This window comes from Dromaius novaehollandiae, chromosome 6 (genome assembly GCF_036370855.1).
Source record: "Dromaius novaehollandiae isolate bDroNov1 chromosome 6, bDroNov1.hap1, whole genome shotgun sequence".
Lineage (NCBI taxonomy): Eukaryota > Metazoa > Chordata > Aves > Casuariiformes > Dromaiidae > Dromaius > Dromaius novaehollandiae.
In genome coordinates, this window is record NC_088103.1 from 34,520,943 (window position 1) to 34,543,207 (window position 22,265).

Consider the following 22,265-nt stretch of genomic DNA (forward strand, 5'->3'; position numbering starts at 1 on the left):
CACTGTGCTTTATTCACATGCTCTCTGGTTTCTGAGATATCCTCACTGTAGCTAACAAGCTGTGTTTCATCACGCACAGCATGTGGCATTTTGCAGAGAATGCATCACTGCACCTTAGGAACCGTGTCTAACAATGTTTTAATTAGATGTTTCAGCACTATAAATGCTGAAATACAGCAGAAGATGCAGTATAATAAAATGCCTTCAGATAATAGGATGGTTTGGATTAAATGAAGATAATTGGAAGCAGAAGACATGTTCAGTTTCACATGTATTATCACTGTTATTTTCCACATGGAATTAAGTTTAGTAGCCTTGCCAAAACAAAGCCTAATTGAAAATAATGCAGAGTGAGATAAGAAGAAAATGTTAGCATGCTATTCATCCAGTTTAAAAGATGTCTCAGATGACACACAAACAGAAGAACTACAAGTCACATTCTGTTCATAAAGGGTACAAAGTCAAGTATTATGGCTCAGCCATAAACAAGTTATTGGCATGACTTTTGTGCGGCTAGATTACTGAGTAGCCCCCATGTGAAGATAACAGTCCTAGTCTCAGAAGTTGGTCCAAACTTCCAGAGTTCCAGCTTTGAGGATAAATGATCACAAGAGATCTCATTTCTGTAGCACGCATCCTCCCGTAAGTTCCCAAGACACTGTAAATACACACAATAGTGAAGTGCTGCCACCTCGAAGATGGGAGTAATGGAAGGAGGTGAGACACTTCCAGTTGCTAAAGACGTGATCTGCCACTGTGAGAAGATACTGCCTCAGCCAAAAGACATCCAGAAGAACTTAAACCCTTCTGAGTCATCCAAGTGCGCTTTAACGCTCATGCACAGCACACAGTAGCCTTAGGATGTTCTCCCTTCTTACAACCAAATTTTTCTCTTATGAAAAATAATTAATTTTTATGCTACCAACTCTTCATATGGCAGAGGGATGGGCATGAAGCTGCTGGGTGTAATCAGTTTAACAGTCCCACATCGTCACCTGCAAAGGCTTCTTACAACTAAATCCAAGCAACTGCTTAATGGACCATATGAACTTCACCCCCTCAAAATACTTACTTCAGTAGCACTGAAAGCTACTGACGTGACTCATTTCCAGAATCGAGCATAACATAGCATCACAACTTTTTCAACTGGGAGAAGGCAGAAATTTAAGAATAGTTCAACACTTGCTTAATTGGGGCAACATTTAAAAAAACAGAAATCTCTTGATTAACATTAGGATGCTCAGAGATCTGTTCAGCACTTAACAAAACGAACAACCATGCAAATAAAGCACCTCTCGGACACTCTCCCTCTTGTGCAGCTATAGGAAATCTCTTAAAAATACACCAGCACACCTACCCCATTGCATCTATATACCATAAAACAATACAAACCAGACTGGATTCTCTTCGTGGGGGAGGCCTTGTTCTTAAATTTGGAGAACCTGAGCAGGAAAGGAAGAGGAGAAAGTTTAACTTTAAGTACTGCTAAACACATTCTTCAAGAGCTCCCTACTGTGTTATACAGCTTGAGAGTATTAGAAATCAGTATTTGCAATATTTGAGGCATCTCTGAAACAATATAGGAAAATATGAGGGAATGTTAGAGATACCAAGATAAATTTGCTATTCATCTCAGCAAAGCGAGGAAGTTTAAGAGGAAATCACTGCCAGAAAGTAGTAGATTATATTTTCTGCTGGAACTGACCAGCTCCATTGGAGACTGGCCAGCAAGGAATTGGCTTAGTGTCTAGTTTTCTCCCCCAGCAGTAAAAATAATCCATTCAATTAATAACACTCATACCATCTTCTATCATAGTAAAAATAATCCATTCAATTAATAACACTCATACCATCTTCTATCATAGTATCTTGTCATTCCTTGCACAGACTAGAGTTAAAAATCTGCATTTTGCAGATGAAATAGTAAAAACGCACATTATATCAACTTGCCCAGGAAAACAGCAAAACAAAGGTAAGAAAAGGCATAGGTGGTCTCCTTGACTCAAACACACCATCACATCTGCATTATTGAGGAGGGACAGGGGTGCACATTTCAGAGTGTTCAAAAGATAAAACGCACTTCTCTGGAAAAAACATTAAGTAACTGCATACCAGTTAAGATGTACAAGCAGCCCTTGTACAAAGCAAACAATCACTGCTAGTGAATGACTGTGTCCTGGAGTCCCTGCAGATCCACAGACAAGCACAAAGATCTGCTCATACAGCCTCAGCTGCAAGACCAGGACACAGTGCCTTAACTGACAGACAATGCCACCTACAAAAGGCAGAAAAAAAGACAACACTGCAAACCAGTGGAACCCCAAACTTCTTTACTGCCTTACTTATTTGAGCTCTTTGTGGTGCTATCCTTGCTATGGCTGGGGATCCCTGGGCCAGTTTAGATGCCTGCTTGTCTGGGGTCATCATGGCATTGCCATTAGAGTCATTGCACAAGATGGGCAAGCTGATTTCCTTCTTGGTGATGTGGGATTCTGAGGTCTCATTTTCTGCTTGGGTTTCCTTGTCGGTGGATGATTTCTTGTTCAGCAGGTTACTGATCTCCATGATGTTTCCTATGATTTCCACTGGCCCAGTTAAGTTCTTTTTCCTAGACGGAAGATCATCCTTAGCCTTCTTCAGATATGAAGCTGGGGCCCAGCCCTCTTTGCCTAGATACCTGCAGAAAAACCACACACACAGCCATGTCATGCATTCCAGGTATGATTACTTAGGGAAAAAGGATGGAGTTTAATATAAACCTAAACTTGCAATTCTCAGAAAAGCTATTGTGGTCTCTATTCATCTGCTATCTATTGATTAGGCATCTCAAAGTCAGCTCAGCTAGCAGTGAATTGTGGACTGCTGCAAAGAGAAGTGCTACTTCTCACCATAAGGAAGGAGTCTCTTTGGATAAGGAATACAGTTACTCACCAGGCAAAGAGTTTCACCAGTTTGTTTCATGCCACATTTATATTGTATAGGACAGACTCAGTGTTTCCTCATACAGCAAAAAAGCAAACCAATGAGTAGGTGATTTCAATCCATCCTAGCAACTCATAATGGAAAAGGGCTAAAGTGAAGGTGAAATTCATCCCAGCAGAGAGGCCCTATGCCTGCAGTACGCAGGACTTTGTGCAAGCCTCCTACCTGCAACTGTAACAGCAGACCCTGCCCTTCCTCAAATAACTCCCAGCCCTGTATGAGGAGCTTTTCTAAGGACTCAGGACTCAGAAAAAAAACCCAAACAAAAACCCACCGTTGCAGCTCACTCTATCAGTGTAAGGTCAAGAAACTATTTCCCTAAAGAAAAATAGCTCTGATGGAGATTCATTTTCCTGAACAAGCTAGGAGCCATTTGAAGAAATAAACTGGGAAATGTGAACAGATACCTGAATCCAGTAAGCACTCCCAGAGCGCAAGACCGACTGCGCTTACTATGCTTCAAACTGAAGTCATTTTTTCACTACTGGGCTTTTGGGATGATGGTTTTTCTAACTCCTGCCATTCCTAACACCTCAGCAGGGATTTCAGATTACAATCAGACTCCAGGGAAGACCACATGGATGAACTCTGCTTTCCCTAATGAAACTCTAACTTGCTACAGAGCAAGTCACTGAAACCCTTCTCCCCTTAATCTCTCAAGATACCCAAGGCAGGCGCTTGAACTGCAAGTGGGAAAGCAGGCACCATTAAATTCCTGGTGCTCAGGAAATCTGCAGGAAATACAAAGGTTAAAACAGTAGGACTCTCAGGCTCTTTAATGAAAATGGAGACTCATGAGACAGCAAAGGAAGGAGCTGGGGGGAGGGGGATGTCAGCAAATCATTCTCTGATTTTCTATCGGACATGCAACTTTGTCATGCAAATGCTTAGATTCTGAGATTAGCTGTGGGATTTCTTCTGTAGGGCACATCCTGGGCTCATTCACTACCCCAAAACACCCAGTGGCAACAGGACTTTATGGAGAGAACGTGACAATGCAGTGTAGAGGTGCTTCCCTAAGCCTCTTGGGGTCTTGCTGTACAAAACCCAGTACTTTCAGCAAACAGCACAAGCACCTCTGTGCCCAGAAGTTTGCCTTTCCCTCCCTGCCCATCTAGATCAACCAGGGCAACAAACAGATACCACTTCTCCCTGCATATCTGCCCTGCCACAAATGAAGGCAAGGGTATGGGATCTCCCATGTTCGGAGAGTTTAGTGTCAAGTCTTTCCAAGGAGTCTGCTGTCAAAGACAAGCATCTAACAAGCTCTGAGTTGGGTTTGCAGCACAGAGACTAACAACAACAAAAAAAAGTAGCAAAATGGCAATGGCTTAATCTGGCTTCCAAATTGCATCAGGACATAGCATCACTGCTAGATTTGACAGCTTTGTATGTATGCAATCCTGTCCCCTTTGAGGCTCTGCTCCCTGAACCAACCTGTGTTGGAAATCCCTGTGCAGGGCTCTCAGAGCTTTGCAGTAACAACCCAGAGAGGGACTGTAAGTGTTTTGTGCTGGAACTGACTATGGTAAGATGCAAGTGTATCAAGCCCTGTACATCAATTCCTACCAAAAACAACAACAAAAAACAAACAAACAAAAAACCCCATGCAACCACAACACACCTCCCCCAAAAGAAACCCTCAGTACATGCTATGTCCCCCACTGCGGCATAGTGCCATTTTCAGGCAGTGACCAGTGACGACTCCATCCTCTTTTGCACTAGATGGTCCTTTTGCATAACTACTGACCAGTGCTTTCTGCTGCCCGTGCATCAGGGAAGCAGTTTTGAAGGAACCTTATAACTTTACATGATCTGGAGATGTCAGGCTTGTGGTCTGCCAAGACAAGAAAGCCACATCGGCCAATGCACTGAGCACTCCAGTTCCAGAGGTTACTTTCAACAGAGTGTGATTGTGCAAAATCAGCAAGAAAACTAAGGTGCAGGGGAAATGTTTTTATGGGAGACTTAATATGTTTAAGATCAGAAAGGCAGCAACAGACAGATTCTGTACTGGCTTGTTAGTTCTCCTGCCAACTATATGCATTTGGATCAGCTTGTATAGCCCTGCTGCTTCAAACACCTCTGATCTTGCACCGTTTCCCCAATGAATAGTAGCAGCAATAGCTGGACAGTAAATAACTCTGGGCAACATACCCTCAGTAGACGGGCAGTTGCTGGTTATTTCTTTGTGCAAGTTAGTAAATGCAGCTTGAAGTTAATGCTGAGCAGTAGATGCAACCCCACAAATAAAAGCTACTTATACAAGCCAAATAGGCTTGCTTTTTTACCTTAGTGCCTGCACTCAGCAATCTCAAAGCCCTTTGCAAACATCACCTTAGACTATTTCATCTCCCCATTTTATAGGTGGAAGAAGCAACCAAGAAATCTTCAACCAGTAATGATCTTCATTTTATGTCTGAGAATTGAACCATAAATATCCTTCCTTTATTTACATTCAAAACCTACAGCAGACACTGCAAACCTTACCCCAGATTCCTTCTCATCCCAGTTCAGCCAACACCACCTCAACTGCACGTCATCACGTGGGCTTAGGCCCATGACAAATCACAAAATGAAGCAGCAGGCAAATAAGAAGTTCAATTAGCACATTGCTCCTTCTCTTGCCTGCAATCCTGATCGGGCTCCATGAGATTACCTCCGGTGACAGTAACTGATACAAAGGCAGATCTAAATAATGAATGGCAACAGCAGCTGGTAAACTGCACTGTGGTCACACTGGGAAGCACACAGATCCACTAACTCAATAGAGCAGTAACAAGGATCCTAGAATAGAGCCCTCCATACACTTCTCTGAAGTCCAAATGCTTTTCCAAAAATCATACTGTGCACGAGGCAAAATAAAGGACACCAATATTAACTGTAGCTTCCACTACAATGGAACTGGAGTATTACGGAATTTAGTGCAATGATTTGGCTCCACTCCGAATCCCAAACCCTCCCTGTTAATACTACATGAAGGAAAAAATGGATTCAAACCATAGGAATGTTTAAAAAAAGTCAGAAGTGCCTCTGTGAGTCTGAGTATGAGAGTCACATCTGCTTTCCAGCTCCAGAGCGCTGGAATCAGTCCAGAGGGAAGCAAATGGCGGGGGGGGGGGGGGGGGGGGGAAGAGAGAAGAAAAAAGGAAAAAAAAAGAAAAAGAAGGACAGGAAATGAGGATCAGCACATGGCCAGGAATTTGGGGAAATTACATATTTAAGGTGGAACAAGCTAATGCCTTTAAGGTGGATTCCATCTGCAAGCAGCTGGATTTATTTCTAGACCTAGATGTGGGTGCGCAATCTCTGCCACCACGGCAGCAGAATTCAACTGCAGCCTCTTCCTTGCTCCCTCTCCCCTCGCTCTCACTGCAGGAGAGGGAGTTGCTCCTTTTAAGACACTGAATACTCAAAGACATATTGCTGAGTAAGAGAAATCATTTTCTGAGCAGTACCTAGCAGCACTCATAGCAGTTTAAGCTTAATAAACTGTACAAGAAGTTTGAGATCAACTATCTGGGCTGTGAAGGACCAGCTTCTTGGGGATGGATCACCATGCCCACATTTTTGGGGGTACTACCCACAAAAAAAGTTATTCCTAAGAGCAGACTAATCCTCTAGCAAGACTGCAGAGCACTACCCCAGAGCAGCAGAGGTTTTTCCTGCATGTGGCTGACGGCCAATACCCAAAGCACTCAGGACCTAAGCACTGGGTGAGGTCTGACCCACCTTGCAGCAAAAAGTAGGGCTGCTCAACTCAAAATGCCTCCTACAGAGCAGCCAAGGGCACGCTGCACTCCTGCCTCCCTCGCCAACCATCACCAGGAGCCTGCCGCATCCGGTACCTTCCACGATGATTTGCATGAAGGAGCAATTAAACTGCTGCAGCAAGTGTTACCGAGTGCCAGAATGAGCTGCTGCTATAAAACTTCACATGCACACACTTGTGCTTCTATTCTTAGAAAAATGAGCACTTTGGGTTGGCCCAAAGGAATGTGCGCAGAAAAAAAGGAAAAAAAAATCTGCTTATGGTAGAGCTGTTAATATGATGAAGGGGAACCTATAGTAGTAATAAAACTGTATTTCAGAAGGAGAGGAATTTCAGAATAAGCTCAAGGCTGTTCTCCTCTCAAAACTTATGTGCTCTTAGTTCTTCTATCTGCAGCTTTGGATTCAACTTCTGTGAATGATTAAAAGACAAAAAAATGTGACCTGACCAAACCCAGGCATTTTGAGTTCCTCCTATCTGGAGTGCCTTCCTGGCTCTACTACTATCTTTATTAACCTCCTCCCCTTATGGGAGTATTAGAAGAAAGAAAGAAAAAAAATTTCTAAGTACAAGACATCATGAAAAACAACAACACTGCTTCAGTCAGCACTTTCATAGTCTTCATTCGTAGCTGATAAATCAAGCAAGATTCAAACAAAAGCAAGTTAGGAGTTAGGGAGGGAAAGGGGGCAGTCACCACTATAAAGACATTCTTGGTGCAAAAAGGTGACTAGATGAGATGTTTTATGCTGCCTGAGAAATAAGTGTCCCTTTTTAAGCTGCTATATCACATCTTCCTTGAAGAGAAATGGGATGACACAACATTGCCAGACCCACACATCCAAGTGATGCATATGATACAAACCAAGCAGAGTCAGAGGCACTAAAACTTAGAGGGCTGTGTGAACCTAGATGGAGAAAATTCTTGTTAAGCAACTCATCCTAACACCTTATGTCACCATCTGAGACACACTGAAGCTACATTTTCCCATAAGCATTTGAAAAGTAGATAAAAGTCACAGGTCTCCTCTGACTGCTGTCCCTAAGTAATAAATAAAATTAGACATGCAATAACTTCACCTGCCCTGGGAATACATTCCCTGCACACACCTGACTGCCTCAACTGGATGTTCAAGTTAGCTGAAACTATCAATAAGTTTGGAAAAGAAAGGTTATAGCCAGCAAATTGATCTCTTACCCTGAGAATAGCACCACCTGCCCCACACAGCTCAACAGACCACAGTCAGCCTTTCAGCATTGCTATAAATAGATCCAAATGTGTTACAGAAACAAACTCTTACTCTGGAAACACATTAAAGTTATGCACAACAGAAATCCTTGTTAGGACCCACAGATCTTAACTGAAATCTGGGCTTTTAACTTGAAGGAAGGAAAACCTACAAGTTAAGGCATTTCCCCACTGGAATAGCCCACAGCTTTTGGAGATGCTGTAAGGTTACTTCAATCGCCATTATATTGTCTTAGCCTTTTCTTTACATTTCTTCAAGACACCTTATGGATAATTTGGGTTTCCTTGCCCAGCTACAGAATCATTTAAATGCTAATATGAAGTGAATTATCAGAAAAACGTCATTGTCGCAGGCTCTGCAGCAGTCTGGCCGCACAGCTTTTTTACCTTATGTACCACCATCCTTCCAGGTTCTTTTGGATGACCTCCACGGTGACCCCTTTCTCGAACCCAATCTCATCCTTCCCCTGGCTGGCGTACGGCTGGATAGTGACATATTTCTCTTCTAGTGAAGGGAGAAAAGGCAACATCAGTTAGGGTCAGAATTAGTCCAGCTGTTTTTCTGTTCTGCTTGCTTTTAAACTGTTGTGCAGCGATTACGTGGAGCCATTACCAAAGGCGGAGCCCTGCTCAGGGGCCCGCTGATTATTTATGCTGACGATATGACAGATAATCAGCCCCTTGCCGCTACCCTGCTGCTGATAATCAGTGTGTTTCTATGCCAATAATGACAGAGTCCCCCAGGAGTCCCCCCCCGACAGGTTCCTCGAGCGGGTAAGAGAGAGGATTTGAAGCTGGACTTCACTCCCGTACTGTAACTCGACAGAATCAACCTGGCTGCCAAATCAGCCCAGCGTCACCGCGGGAGCTCCAGCCAGTTGGCTCTTCTGAACGTGCACATGGCTGCGTTCAGCATTGTGTTACTGAAACCCAAGCCCTGGATCCCAAGAGTGACCTATCTTCCCCAGCACAGAAGGGCTGACCCATCATGCAGCATGGGTCTACAGAGACAAGCTTGAAACAGCATTTAAAAAAATAAACTTTGCATTTAACAAGAGACCATATAGCACCTTGCATCCACGGGTTGAAGTGTTTTACAAACAGACTTTCACTGGATCTCACTCCACAGAAATACACAGGTGGCAATGCTAAAGGAGGGTCAGAGCTAAGACATACCTCAAAAGCACAGGCTAGATTTCAAGTTTGGTGTTTGAGCCAGGAACGTAGCATCCCTACTCATCTCTAACAGTTATCCCCTTCCAGGCCAGGCAGAGGTGAGCAGACTTGCTGAGAGGAAGCCAAGGAGCAGAGGAAACGGACACTTTCTCAGCATCTTCTTTACCCACCAGGAGTCATTTACTGCTGTATTTCCATCATGCTCAAGGTCAACCTTTCCATACATTAGCTTAAGGCATTGACAACGTGAACTGCTGGCCTCCTGCTCTGCGCTGGCAGGCAGGGGAAGCGTTACCAAACCACTCTCCTGAACCCAAGCTGTAGTGCATGAAACAGCATGAGTTTGTGGCTACATAAAAAGGCAGTGAACAAGCAATAAAGTGCACCCAAACAGGCCTTTCTAACACAGTTTCTACTGGCTGTCCCAACAAGGCATGGCTGGGAATTGCACAGGAGTGGGCAAGAAACTAAGTTCCCAACTGCTGCTGAACAAAGGAGCTAAGCAAGGGTTGCAGCAGCTTGAGGCAAACACTCTTCTGGAGAGAGTAAAGCAGACCTAACCGTATGTTTGGTTTTGCAGCAGCTCAGTTGCATTTTGTTGCTGGGTGAAGTATGGAAACTTTAAAGAAAAATGTTACTGAGACAAAGTACAAAATACTAGCTCAAAAAGGAAAAAAAATTGGCAAAGCATCTGATGGCAGCAAGTTCAGCAAAACTACATCTTTGAGGCCAACTTCCCTTGATTGGTCTCGTTTGGATCCTTTTAATTCTGATGGAGTGAAAAAGCCTGTCAAAACCTTTACCTCCTAGAGGAAAATAATCTCTCCACCTCCCCTACAGGATGGCTGCTTTAGCTGCTTTATAACTGCTAAGGAATTCCAGCTCTAATTAGCACCATGAGGATACAACACCTTCCCCACAGAATTACTCCGATACAAAAACTGGGTCTGGTGACTGCTGATGCAGCTAATGAAACCTGGCTTCAAAGTCACAGGACAGCTTTCCTAGCTGGGTTTCTACTCTGCAGAGTAAAGGTAGACACATTTTTCTTTATTTAAATTGACTGCTGCTGAAGGAATTAAGCATCCAATTTCCACCACCTGGAAAAGCCCAAGCATTAAATTGAACAGCAGAAGATCCCAAGGCAGCTCGAACTCATCCCCAAGAGGAGATGGCCAAGAGAAAGTGCAGGCACCTAGAGCTGCAGCACTGTCGCAGAAATACATTGGCTCAGACAGCCTCCAGGGACTTTTCTAAGACAATAATAAAGAGCTAAATCATGTGTTTGCTGAGCTTTGGAAGAAGGCTCTGCTTTGTGTCTCTCACATGCCAGAGCCCCTTTATAATCCAGGCTATCAGAGTTCACTCCTGCCACTGCAGCTACAACAGAAGTTGCTGTTTATCTTATTTTCCCTCCATGTAAACAGCAGTCCCTTCTGCAGAAGCAGTCTTTATTCAGCCAGCTCCAGCTCCTCTTGCTGGGCAAAGCACTCCCACTGTCTGGGGGCATGGCCTGCTTCTTTCTGCCGAGCAGGATGGGGAGGTCACAAGCAAAGTGTTTGCTCCAGGATTTGCACACAGTCCAGCAGGACTTCTTGCGGGCTAGGGATTGAGACCACAATGGTCATCCATCAGCCTCTGCCAGCATTTCCAAGTCTGATCATTCATAAGAAGTCAAAGTTTCGGGTGACGGTTCTTCACAGCCTGGGATGCAATCACCTTCCAGATATTAGATCTCTACCTCTACCCACACAAATCCCTGTCTCCATCCTACATACAGGTGAGTGGCTGCCAGGGGAAAGGATAGACCCACGCAAAATACTAGAATAGCTGGCTATTGCTGTAAACACAGCCCAGAGGCTTGCAGCTATGCACATGGGCACACACTATTGCTCTACCTGTACTTCCTTTCCAGTTAGTTTCAAAGCAAGTCAGAAAAGCAAAGATGTATCCTTTGAAGGACGTATACCAACTCCTCTCACTCTGGCTCAAATGGGCTGGCAGGGACTGAACCAGCTGTTGGGCTGGCACACTGAAAAGGCAGTAGTAGGCTGCACAGGGAAACCCCATCCTCTGCTGGAGAGCTGCAGCTCCTCTCCTGAGCTTTTTGCAAGTTTACTGAGGAGAGACTCTGCAGGGCAGTCCTCAGGAGCCTCCAGCGTCGAGGTTTCTGCTTTGCCTCTTGCTACTCTCTCCTGTCTCACACACCGACACACTCCATACAGCCCATCAGCGGCACTGACCAGTTCTAGGAACTGGAATGCCGAATTGGTAGGGAGGGACATCCCCACCCAAGTGTCACAACAGCGGGGATGCGCAGGCAAGCCCAGCAGGCTTTTCTGAGCTGCCACTTTCCTATCTGGCCAAAAAGCAAATCCATTACTTAGCTCTTCAGCCTTGCCTCTTTCAGCCTGAGACTACTGCTGTTTGAGAGAGGAGGCTTCTGGCGATTCCTCCTTACAGGAGCGAGGAAGGGGAAGAAGAGACTTAAGAGGAAGTGCAGCGGGAAAAAAAGGGGGAAAAAATTCTTCTGTGAAGCAAGACAATCACAAATGAGTTCAAAATCCATTTAGAAAAGAGGGTCCTATGATGTTTTTGTTTAGTAGTTCTATTTTTAAGCCTATAGATCAAAAACAGGAAGCCACCATTAAAATTTCCCCTTGCAGAGTGCTTTCACAGCAAAAAGATACAGCTATTTCCAAGATTACACGTTTGGTTTCTTTCAATGCAGGAGATACCACAAACACACATGAGGTTTGCAACTTAAACAGTATTCTGGAGATATGGGCCCCCTTGAAACCCAAGTGCAATTCTGGTTTGCTTCTCAAAGACCATCTCTAGCCAAAGGATGTTATGTATAAGTCATCACTTGCTGGAAAGAGCAGTGAAACTTCCAGTGGACATATCACTTAAGAGGATTGATGTAGCATTTGACGTATCAGAATATTATTCAAAAGTCTTTAAGAAGAGATATTTGACACTTCATGATGGATACATAAAGTTACTGGAAAGACTTAACACAGACAAATGGCTTCAGAAAAGAATTGGCAGAGCATCAGCCAATAGAAGGACATTGCACTGAGTTACACTGACAATTCTCAATGATTGTACTATTTGTTCAGATACTATTACAAGCAATGGTATAACACTCGAGTCAGTGAACCATCCCAGAAGACCTACTGTCAAAGTTGTATGCCCAGATCTGCAGAGAATAAAGAAATGTTTATTTCCAATTCATCAAGTTTTGACTTAACAGTTACCAGCAAAAAATGCAAACAAAAGTATAATGTGCATTCCCCAGCTACAGTTTCCACTGCATCAACTTCACTGCTGAGGTCAGGTGGGCAGAGTAAACTTCATTATGTGAACAACTCCACCAACTAAAAGGCTGTTCTTGGGAACTAAGGGATGAGAGCCCTGCTCTCCCTCAAGATCATCTGAAAATGAAGAGATTCTCTGTTCTTAGCACTAAATACCCAGAGATCTGTCAAAAGCTCAATTAGCACGCTTCACTTGTTTCTTTATCTCTAATTTGTGGGTCAAAGACATCTCCCCAGCTGGACTGAGTGAGATACCTCTGCTGGAAATTCAAGTACACGAGTAAACCTGAACAAGGCACGCAAGCAAGCAAAGCCTGTTTGGCAAAAAGAGCTACCCTGCAAGTCAGTGACATCATGCACTATCCAACTGCAACCCATTTAGCTTGGAAGGAAATCATCAGTATGTGACATTCTCTCCCCCAGACACACACGCACTATTTAAAACAAGAATTTCTGTACTGCTTGGACTACTCAACCCACACCACCCACTCGACATTCCTCACAGCTGTGCTCCACACAGCTTTCACATGCACCCTGGAAGCTCAGCACTCAGTCCACTAGTTGCTGCAAAAAAAACCCCAACCGAGAAACCCACTCTGGCATCCCACACAGCTGTGCTCCATGTTGCTGCAGTCCAGCAGGAAGGTATGCATAGACAGAGGACAAAGCAGGGAGCTGTACAACACCCTGCAGTGCTGCAAGGGACAGTACATGGTTTGTACAGCAGCAGCCCCAGACGTATACAACCATGCTATTTTCAGCAGGCTTAGTACAAGGAAGCCAGTGGTATTTGAGAATTATGGGTCACTCATCTTCACAAGCCACAGATATCTAACGCCCCTCCATGCCCATTAGAAAATAAAAACCTAAAACTCAACCTTTTTGTCGCCCTCCAGCACAATAATGGTGCTCTGATAGCCAGACTGACAGCTGCCAAGCTGAGGCCTTTTCTATACGCAAGTAGCAATAGCTTTAAAGCTAAAAAGCTGCTTTTAAAACTGTTTCATGAATGCTCTGTTGGTGTTGCAGCTGAGAAAATTCCCTTTTCCTTCCTTCTTCCTGCCTCACACCCTCCACCTCTCCTCACACAGTTCATGACTGTGCCATGAACCAGACCTGAAGCTAACCTGACTGAGACGTTAGTCTGAACCTGAGTCAGACTTCCGCTTTGGTTCATTGCAGAGCTGCACAGAGTTGCTCCAGCACAGAAGAGAAGGGAGGATGCTGGGAAAGGTGAAATTGCTTCTTTTAGCAGCAGCACCACAAACTGTAAAATTTGTCTCTGTACTAAGCCAAGTCACTCCAGTGCAGCTTCTCTTAATTTTGAGGAAAGAGAGACCTCTTTCTGAGACTGCTGAAAACAGAGTCAAGGCAATCCATATGAAATGTGATCTAACACCAGGCTTGGATAATCCAAGAGTGTCTGCATGGCTTCTCCCATCTATTTTAAGATGCAATTTAATAAACCACAACTACGCATACATAGGATTTATAATAAAGCTCACAAATCACATGATTTGCAGTACAGCAAGATGGCCATAGGCACCTTGGCAATGGGTATCAAGTAGTAAGAGGTCAGCTTTGAAGTCAGCATAGGGAGTACTGAAATAGTTCTCTCACCCAACCTGTTCAATGGCTATGAAGCAACATACTAGTTGTAGAAGAGCTAGTGATGCTACATTTAGCTTGTTATAATTTAGGAGGACTTAATGCCAATGACATTTTGGGATAATTGCAGACCATCACAATAATGCTTCATGCTTCTTTTTGTGCGGGATTATAGTTTGTAACTAAAGAGCCAGCAGATGTGTTCATTCCATCAAATTGCTCCCTTTAATCAGCATATGGCCAAAAGGGGTTTTTTAAATTTCATCTGCAGTATTGCTGTCTACTGGTGAAAGTGTAGTCTCAAGGAATTTTAAGGCATTGGGCATGGCATTTTCCATGCCAGGTGACCCATTAAGACACCAGTCCTACAGGAGAAAAAAATGCAAACCAGCTAAGATGAAGCTCCAGCGGTTCCTCATGAAATGACACCTAACTGTCTGAAAGAGCAAGACACTGAACTTGACATCTCATGAGGCTGCCTCCAATCCCCTCTGTCAAACCACAACTTCAGGTTCTGCATGTGCACTCGCACAAACTACACATTAAAGTTATGAGGTGTCTTGAGAAGGCAACTTGGTTCCTCCCCTGGCTGTCTGGATTTATACTTACTGTCAGGTCAAAGAAAGCAGGCCTACGTTTTTATTGCTGGAGTTGTAACAGAGCTTCAGTAGTGCTTTCCAAGTCTTCCTTATTCAGTCTTCTCAATCCCCTTGGCACTGCTTATTTCAGATTCCTCCTAGTCTATCACCAAGGTAACAGCTCCGTTCCCTAACATCTTCACAATCCTCTATCAAAATGCGGCTCCTTGCTGCTGGAATTCTGATCTGGCTCTCCAACCTCTTTTGCACAGTTACTGTAGCCACCTCTGGTGGACTCTGCCCTCCATCCAGGCCCGCCAGTGCACTGCGCTCTTGCCCAAGGCTTGTGCACCACATCGGCCTGGTGCTTCAGAGTCCTAGTTCAGTTGTCCCACGTGACTTTTCAAGCCTGTGTGTGCTGCACCTTGCTTTAACATCCTGCTGCATGCTCTTGCGCGTTATGCCCCCTGGTATTTTCTGCTTCTCCAAATACTCTTCTCTTCTCCCACTCAGCTCCATGCAGTTCCTATGATCCCTCATCATACGAAGGGAGAGAGCAGGCTCCCTCCTTCGTGGTTTCAAAAGACCTGGAGCTCTCAAATCCTTCTTAAAATGAGCTTTACCCACCCCAGCTTCCTGCTTTGCCAAGCAAGCTTAATTTTAGTCCTTCTCTAAAAGGTTTTCAAAATGCCAATAAGCATCACTTTCCAATGTGAAACACTTCTTGGTAGCAGTAAGATGCACGCCAAATTACCACTGGCCCAGGCTCCTTTTGATGCACGGATTTCCTCCTTTGTTTAGGCGGTAAACTATTTGGGACAGGATCCTTGCATTTAGGCAGCTCAAATACCACGCACATTTCCAGCCCTGCCTAATCAGCCTCATCGCTACCAGGCAGATGGCCAGAGCTCATACGTTTCTGCTTCCAAGGTCTGAGCAGTTTTGCACACCCTTCCCTCACCTATGTTTTATGGAGACAGAAAGGAGCAAATACATAAAGGAGAGTGTAAGTTATCTCCAGCACTTTATTCCCTTACCTGATTGGCTCCTAATTTCCTTTGCCCAGCTGGTGTTTGTACATACCCCCAACTTACTGGGACCTGAGCCTTGTTTGAAAAGCCAGGGGGTAGCAAGGCGGGGGGGGGGGGGTTGGGGCTAGAAATTAGCAAATTAACGATTTCTCAGCAAAATGCAACAGCCCCAGTCCTACATCTTCCAAACCACAGAAGAATTTTCTTTCAAAATACTTTCCCTGCAGTCAGCAGTCTGCGCTCACCCTCCCCCTCCTCCGCTCCACCCCACCGCTGTCAGACCTGCTTCTGGAAAAAGTCTCCCTGTTCCAGAAAGCAATGCATTAATTCAACATGGACTTTTACTTGTCTAAATGTTCAACGCAGGAAAAAAGGCTACCCACCGTTATCAAATCTGTTCCTCTCCAGGCAGGAGCTCATCAGCCTTTGTCATCCCACCTGCCCCACATACACACACTTTTTTTTAAAACAGGAAATGTAATGGCAACAGATAGAAAAGGACAATAATGACATTTCTAAACTGTTCTGTACAGCACATGCTCTTTCTTCAACCAGCAAGGAGTAAAAGATTTACTACTTTCCTTCCAACATAGAAAAGAAAAAGGAAAAGAAACAAAGAAAAAAAGCAAGTCTGAAGCTGCTCTGTGTCGACTGGATTTAGCACTGCAAAGCAGCCTTACGCAGTGAGTGACGGATGTTTCATAAGCTGCAAAGACAAGAAGGGAAAAAGATAAAGGGAGAACTCCTGTTGGTAGAGTAGTGCAGGGCTTGCCGAAGAGGGCACAGGGAGGACGCAGAAAGGGGCAGCAGTGCACAAGCACACCAGTCAGTCCAGATCACCACCCTATTTAACAAGTTCCTTCCAAAGCTGGAAAACTAGCTACAGAAGAAGTGGCCCAGACTAGAAAAATGGGCTTCAAGGCCAGTGATGAGTTTGCTGGGTTATGCTGCTGCCTTCCCTCTATTTCCCATCCCTCTCCCCCAGCAGGTTCCCTCACTCCTAAGTGGAGTGAGCAGGAGGAAGACGTGTTGCTTCCAAGTCACAATTTTGTTGCAGTTTTTTCAACAAATAGCTTATTTCTTGAGATAGCTGCTACTCTTCAACAACAGGCTCATTCAGCAGAACTTCAGCCCATGTGTTGCAATATTGCAACTGTGAGTAAATCTGAAATACTTCCCTGCATTACCCCAGCTCCAATTGACACTACTGGGCATGAAACCAAAGCAGCAATAACAATTTATGTCAAATACCCGGCATACAAAACAAGCATGTAAGCCCCTACTTTTCCCAATCAAATTGTAATAGCACAAACGACTTCTCAGGAAATCAGCCTGTACACAATCCTAAGTCCTCTTCTACGGGAAGTTCCAAGTAACTGTTGTGGAAATAGTACTTCACCCTGTGCAAGAGAACATGAGCTCTGTGCAGCTGGAGAGTCTCTAATAAAGGTCAGTACTGAAGAAAGCTACAAAAAGCCAGGCTTCTTCTCGATCCTTATTTCCATTATTTGAGTTTGATAATGTATAGACAGGAGTTTAGAAAAGTTTCCACAAGTAACATTAAAAACAAAAACACAAGCTCTGTAGCTACACAAGGAACAAACCAATGTAATCTCTTAGATCTGGGCACACCACGGACAGTTTTAAAGAGAAAAGTTCAGCAACAAATGTCATCTGTTTCTCTTTTTAAAAAACAGACTACAGCTGTTCTCTTTGCAGATTTTTTCAGCTTTAAAAGGAGCACTACCAAGATATTCAACAAGTTGTCTTTCATCTTTCTCATTCACAGCCCCAATAACATCACTCCCAAATACCTAAATATCCCAGAATTTCAGCTTTTTTAAGGGGCCTTGGAAAGGATAAAAGAAAGCCTTATGCCAGTAAACCGCCCATATCTTAACCTTGATGCTTCTCTCACCGTTAGGTTGTCTTTTCCAAGGAGGGCAGGCATCCTTCCCTTCTGCACTCAGGTTTTCCCAGTATTTTCATCAACCAAACACATAAAACCGTGGTGCCTGAGCTCTACTGCAGTCACAGGGCAGGAGATACCACTGAGAAACACAGATACATCCTTACTCCTGAATGGCACAGGACTCGTTTGAGCTAAAGAGGGTACGGCTGCCCCACATAAACAGGACATGGCAGAGATGCAACCCAGCTGGCTCCAGATGTCATACCAGACCACTTAGATCCTGCTTTAAGAAGGGAGGAACCATGCACCTGCTTTTGCAAGGCACAGGGAGCAACCAAGTTCAGTGTGCAGGAGTTGAGACAGTCAAGACTCACCAGTCACTTGGGAAATCCTGGCCTGCAGACCCATGTTTAATTACTTCAATTCTAGTTTTTAAGCGATTCTATCACAGACCTGGTTGGTACCCAAGCACAGAGGTGTGCATCCTTTAGAGCTTCCTTTTAAACTCCAACAAACTCTTGGAGCTAGCCTTTCCAAGAGCAGGGACTATGTCAAGCAGAATATTGCTGGGTGGGAAGAATTTCAGCCAAAACGTTGAACTGAATTTATTTCCAAGAAAGGGGCCAAGTGGGGGAGGGGAAGCTGTTTTGCCTGTGTGAAACAATTCTGGCAACCTCCTGCGTGAACAGCCCTAGCTCTTCTGGGCTTTGGAGCAGGGACGTGAAGGTTGGCAGGGGGTGTGTGTGCGCACTTTGTGCGTTCTGTCATTTCTGTGCAAAACCACCCAAATTTGGCCTTGTTAGAAGCCTTTTGGGCTGAGATGGGAGGGAAAGAAGGGGGAGAGAATTTCTCCTGACCTCACATAAACTGTGATCTATTAGATAGCAGCAGGCTGGACACCCAAAGACACTCATATTTTTCTTTACACTTGCAGTTCTGGAGGGGTAGATGTCTGTACAGGCTGCAGCTATACCAGAAGCTACCATCTCTAACCTGTCCCACAGTACTCAAACCACTTTTTCCTCTACTTCCTATCAAGCTCCTGTAAGAGCTCCCTAACTTTTTTCAGTTAGCATTAAACCACTTATCTGGTTAACTGTGGCTGAAAGGCATTGGGGAAAGCTCATACAAGCAACTCAGCCACAGAGGATGTCTCTAACCCTTGAGATGCCGCACCAAATTCAAGTGCTAAGATTTGGTCCGAGATAAAGCACACGTTCTCCAACGAGCTCAAAAACCCAGCATTGCTTGGGCCTAATAGGGAAGAAATTGTTATGGAGAAAGATAGAGGTGGAGGAGCCTGTGGTGGGGGAGGCTGCCAGGGAAGACACTGACCAGACAGGGTAGGTCTGGAGAAGACATGGACAGAGAATGGGAATAAGAGTGCAGGAATTAATCACTCTGGAGAAGAAAAAGCAGAGAATGCAACTTGGGTCCTTGAGTCTTACCAGTCTAAGGGACTGATCCTGCAGCCTGAATATTTTAATGGAGCTTTGTTTACAATATAATATGAATAGGAAAGGAAATATTTGTTTCAATTAGCAAAAGTGTTTAGACAGCTCTACTATTCCCAGAATTTCTCTCAGTTAGACTGTCAGGAAGTATCTAGTAAAGGGTTGTACATTCAAAATAACGAGTTCCCAAACTCTTGAAATACAGAAATAAGCACTACAAGTTCTTCTCAAGCCAGCATGCATGCTTATGGTCTGCACAGGGCTTTTTGGCACCTTCAGGCTGTATAGTGTGGCTGAGAAGAGAGATCTTGTCTTCTCAGCGTAGCTTTGGTTGCTGCAAGGTGAAGCAATAGGGGGAAGAACACACCTCTGCTTAATTTGTCCCCTCTCCCCCACCTTTGAAACTCTGAAGAGCAAAGGTAAAATAAGTCACTGAAAAGCCATATGTGCTTGATACCTGCATGAGTCTGCACACAGAACAGCCACCAAGTCCAGGAGAACATAAATTTGCAACTTTAAAGGTACACTCTTCTTCCTAGAAAAGAGCACCTTTTTCCTTAACAGGGTAGCTTTATTTGTGTTTTTGTGTGGTTCCATCCCCTCAATAAAGTTTTCTGAAAGTTACATTAAGGAGCAAGTGGTGTCCCCCCTCCCCTTTAAAGTACAATCAACACCAAGTCTGCATGATCCTTTCAAGAAGAGGGAAAGGAGACAGAAACAGGTACTTTTGCTCCTGGAAAGATGAGCCACATGCACTGGAGAAGCATTTGGTTTGAAATATTCCTCAAACTTTACCCAAATGCAGTTTTGAAACACAAGGTCTTTTCATGCTACTTGTCACACAAACAGGGCCAAAAAGATGCTACTACTGGCAGTACTTTAAACACCTAGGACTGACATCAAAAGCTCCCAAAGCTTTTGAAGAAGTCCATCTTTAGTATCAAGCATTGCTTGTAAGGAGGAAAGATGACGAAACTGGAACAATTCTCATCTTTCCACACCAAGCACTTTTCCAGTATGCACATCTCTGACCATGGCTCTTTGGCATTCTTTTCATTTTAATAGCCCTAGAAGTATCACTTGTTCTCATTGAGGTAGGAAAGACTAAGTACAGATGTGCCCAAAAGTTAAAACACAACAGATGTGAGCATCCCCAAGCTGTACGAGGAGTGAGACTGCAGAATTACACCAGGTTACTAGCCTCCAGCTCTTCGGGTGTCCTATCAGACACCCTCAAGCTTTGAGGCATGAAAGCCACACGTGAACTCTGGAGTTCGGCCTCTCCCTGTGAGAGGAACAGAGATCCGAACCCCAAGAAGGGCAGCCACACCGCCCTGGCACACTCAGCAACCCAAGCAGCAGCTCAGCCTTTGCGCCCATAAGGGGCTCATGCCATAGTAAGCTATTCACCTCGACTCTGCTGCCTGTTGACTATCCCGCCCAGCGTCCATCGCCGGTCCAGGCGCCTCAGGTGAGCCTTGCGTCGCTTAGAGACTAGTTTGGAACATGAATGGAAACATAAGGAAAAAAATGATGGAAGGGTGAGGAATAAAAAACAAAATATGACAATTACAAGCACTGGTCTTGTTAGCGGGAACAAGTTAGGTGGGATGCAGAAACTTTGCGTAGTTTATATAATATGGTGGAACAAGTTAGCTTCTTGAGCCTGAGAAGTTGATCCTTACTATCATCTCTTCAGAGAAACAAACAAACAAAACCCATACAGCTATGGAAAACATGTCCATGGATGCTGGAGTGACAAGACAGATCAGTATCGTTGTTGCATCTCCTACTCAGACTGCAGGATCTTTGCAGAACTCATTTTATTGCATACAAGAGCTAGCACAACATGGCTCTAACCCTCTCTAAGAAAGTTATCACACTACAAATGAAGTCCAGGAATCAAAAATAGTAATAAAAAAGGGAGCTTCTCTTGTGTGGGTTCATTTTTAATGGCAACGCTCCAACTGAACCCAAGTGAGAAAGGTCTGTCTCCTCGTTTCCAAGGTTTGACGCAGGATCACTGCCACAGCTAATGCCCATGATGCAAACTTCAACTTCTAGTATATTGATTACAAATAAGGAAAAACCTAACCTTGCTCTTATTGAACAGGCTCAAGAAGCTAACATGCCAAAACTGAGAATTAGTTTCACACTTAAACAATAATTTGTGCTTAAAATAAACAAAGACAAGACACTTATGGAAATGGCACTGTCAGAGTAGCTGTGCACAGAGGACACCAAATTTTTTTTTTCCAGATCACAGATGTGAAACTGTCCTTCAGCTCCTTCTTCTGCTTGTGAAGGTGTGAACGACACAATAACCATAGGACTGGAACCAAGAGACAGACAAAGACTTTTCTTTTACTCAAAGGCTTCCACACTAGTTTGGCAGCTACTGCAGAGATCCTTGGTGCTGCCAGAGAATAATGCAAGATATTGTACTTCCAGTAGCTATCACTAGAGCACAAATCCAACAGTTGTACTACTGGTGCTGGGAAAGCTGCTAATAAAGTCAGATATTGTGACGATATTTATAGTCATTCACTTCTGCTTATGTGCAGTTATTTTGACACTATACTCATACTCATGAAAGTAGGGACCAGTCTTCCAGGGCTACGCTCTGCAGAAGATCAGGCTCAGGAAAAAGACTTGCTCAGCAGAAGGATTAGATTAGGAAAAAAAAAGTTATATATATAAAAATAATAGTTTTCCTAAAAAGCAGCTGGTGGCTTTTTGCTCTTCATATCTGTCAGGGGCTTAGGCTAAACTTCTGCACCCAGCTCATTCTCCTCCTCAAATTTCTCCTTTGCTGTAAGGCCTAAAACCTTCCCTAGTCACCCTAAGTGGAGGTGCTATGACTGATGCTGAACATACTCAGATGTCTAGTTTTGGCATCCTCTATTTTTCCTTTGATCCCACATGATGAAAACCACCAAAAATAAAAGGGCACAGCAACTCAAGAGGTTGGAGCTCCAAGCCTGATTTCTGTTCCGGAGTGTCTCTGCAGTAAAGGGGCTGTTGGTTTCCAAGTGTTGCTAGAAGGTCCAATTGCATTTGGCTGGTATGAGAATTAAAATTGCTTACTTCTAACTGAGTAGTAGAGAAGAAACACTACTTTTCAGAGGAGTTGGTGTTTCAGATTGCTGCTTTTTGTAGATCACTATGTTTCTTGTCAAAAGA

The 22,265-nt window shown here is 44.1% G+C and overlaps 1 protein-coding gene across 7 annotated transcripts in view; it reads right to left on the reverse strand.

Moving 5' to 3' along the window:
• SH3PXD2A (SH3 and PX domains 2A) overlaps nt 1–22,265 on the reverse strand; it is a 272,825-nt gene that overhangs the window by 14,773 nt on the left and 235,787 nt on the right. For 6 of the 7 annotated variants that reach the window (XM_026117530.2, XM_026117531.2, XM_026117536.2 and 3 more), the window contains 4 exons: nt 20,493–20,576; nt 8,391–8,508; nt 2,343–2,677; nt 1,393–1,442 (listed from right to left, as the gene is read on the reverse strand). In XM_026117530.2, the coding sequence (XP_025973315.2) occupies nt 1,393–1,442; nt 2,343–2,677; nt 8,391–8,508; nt 20,493–20,576 (587 nt within the window). The remainder of the gene's footprint in view (nt 1–1,392; nt 1,443–2,342; nt 2,678–8,390; nt 8,509–20,492; nt 20,577–22,265) is intronic. The other variant, XM_026117532.2, reaches the window with a different exon arrangement.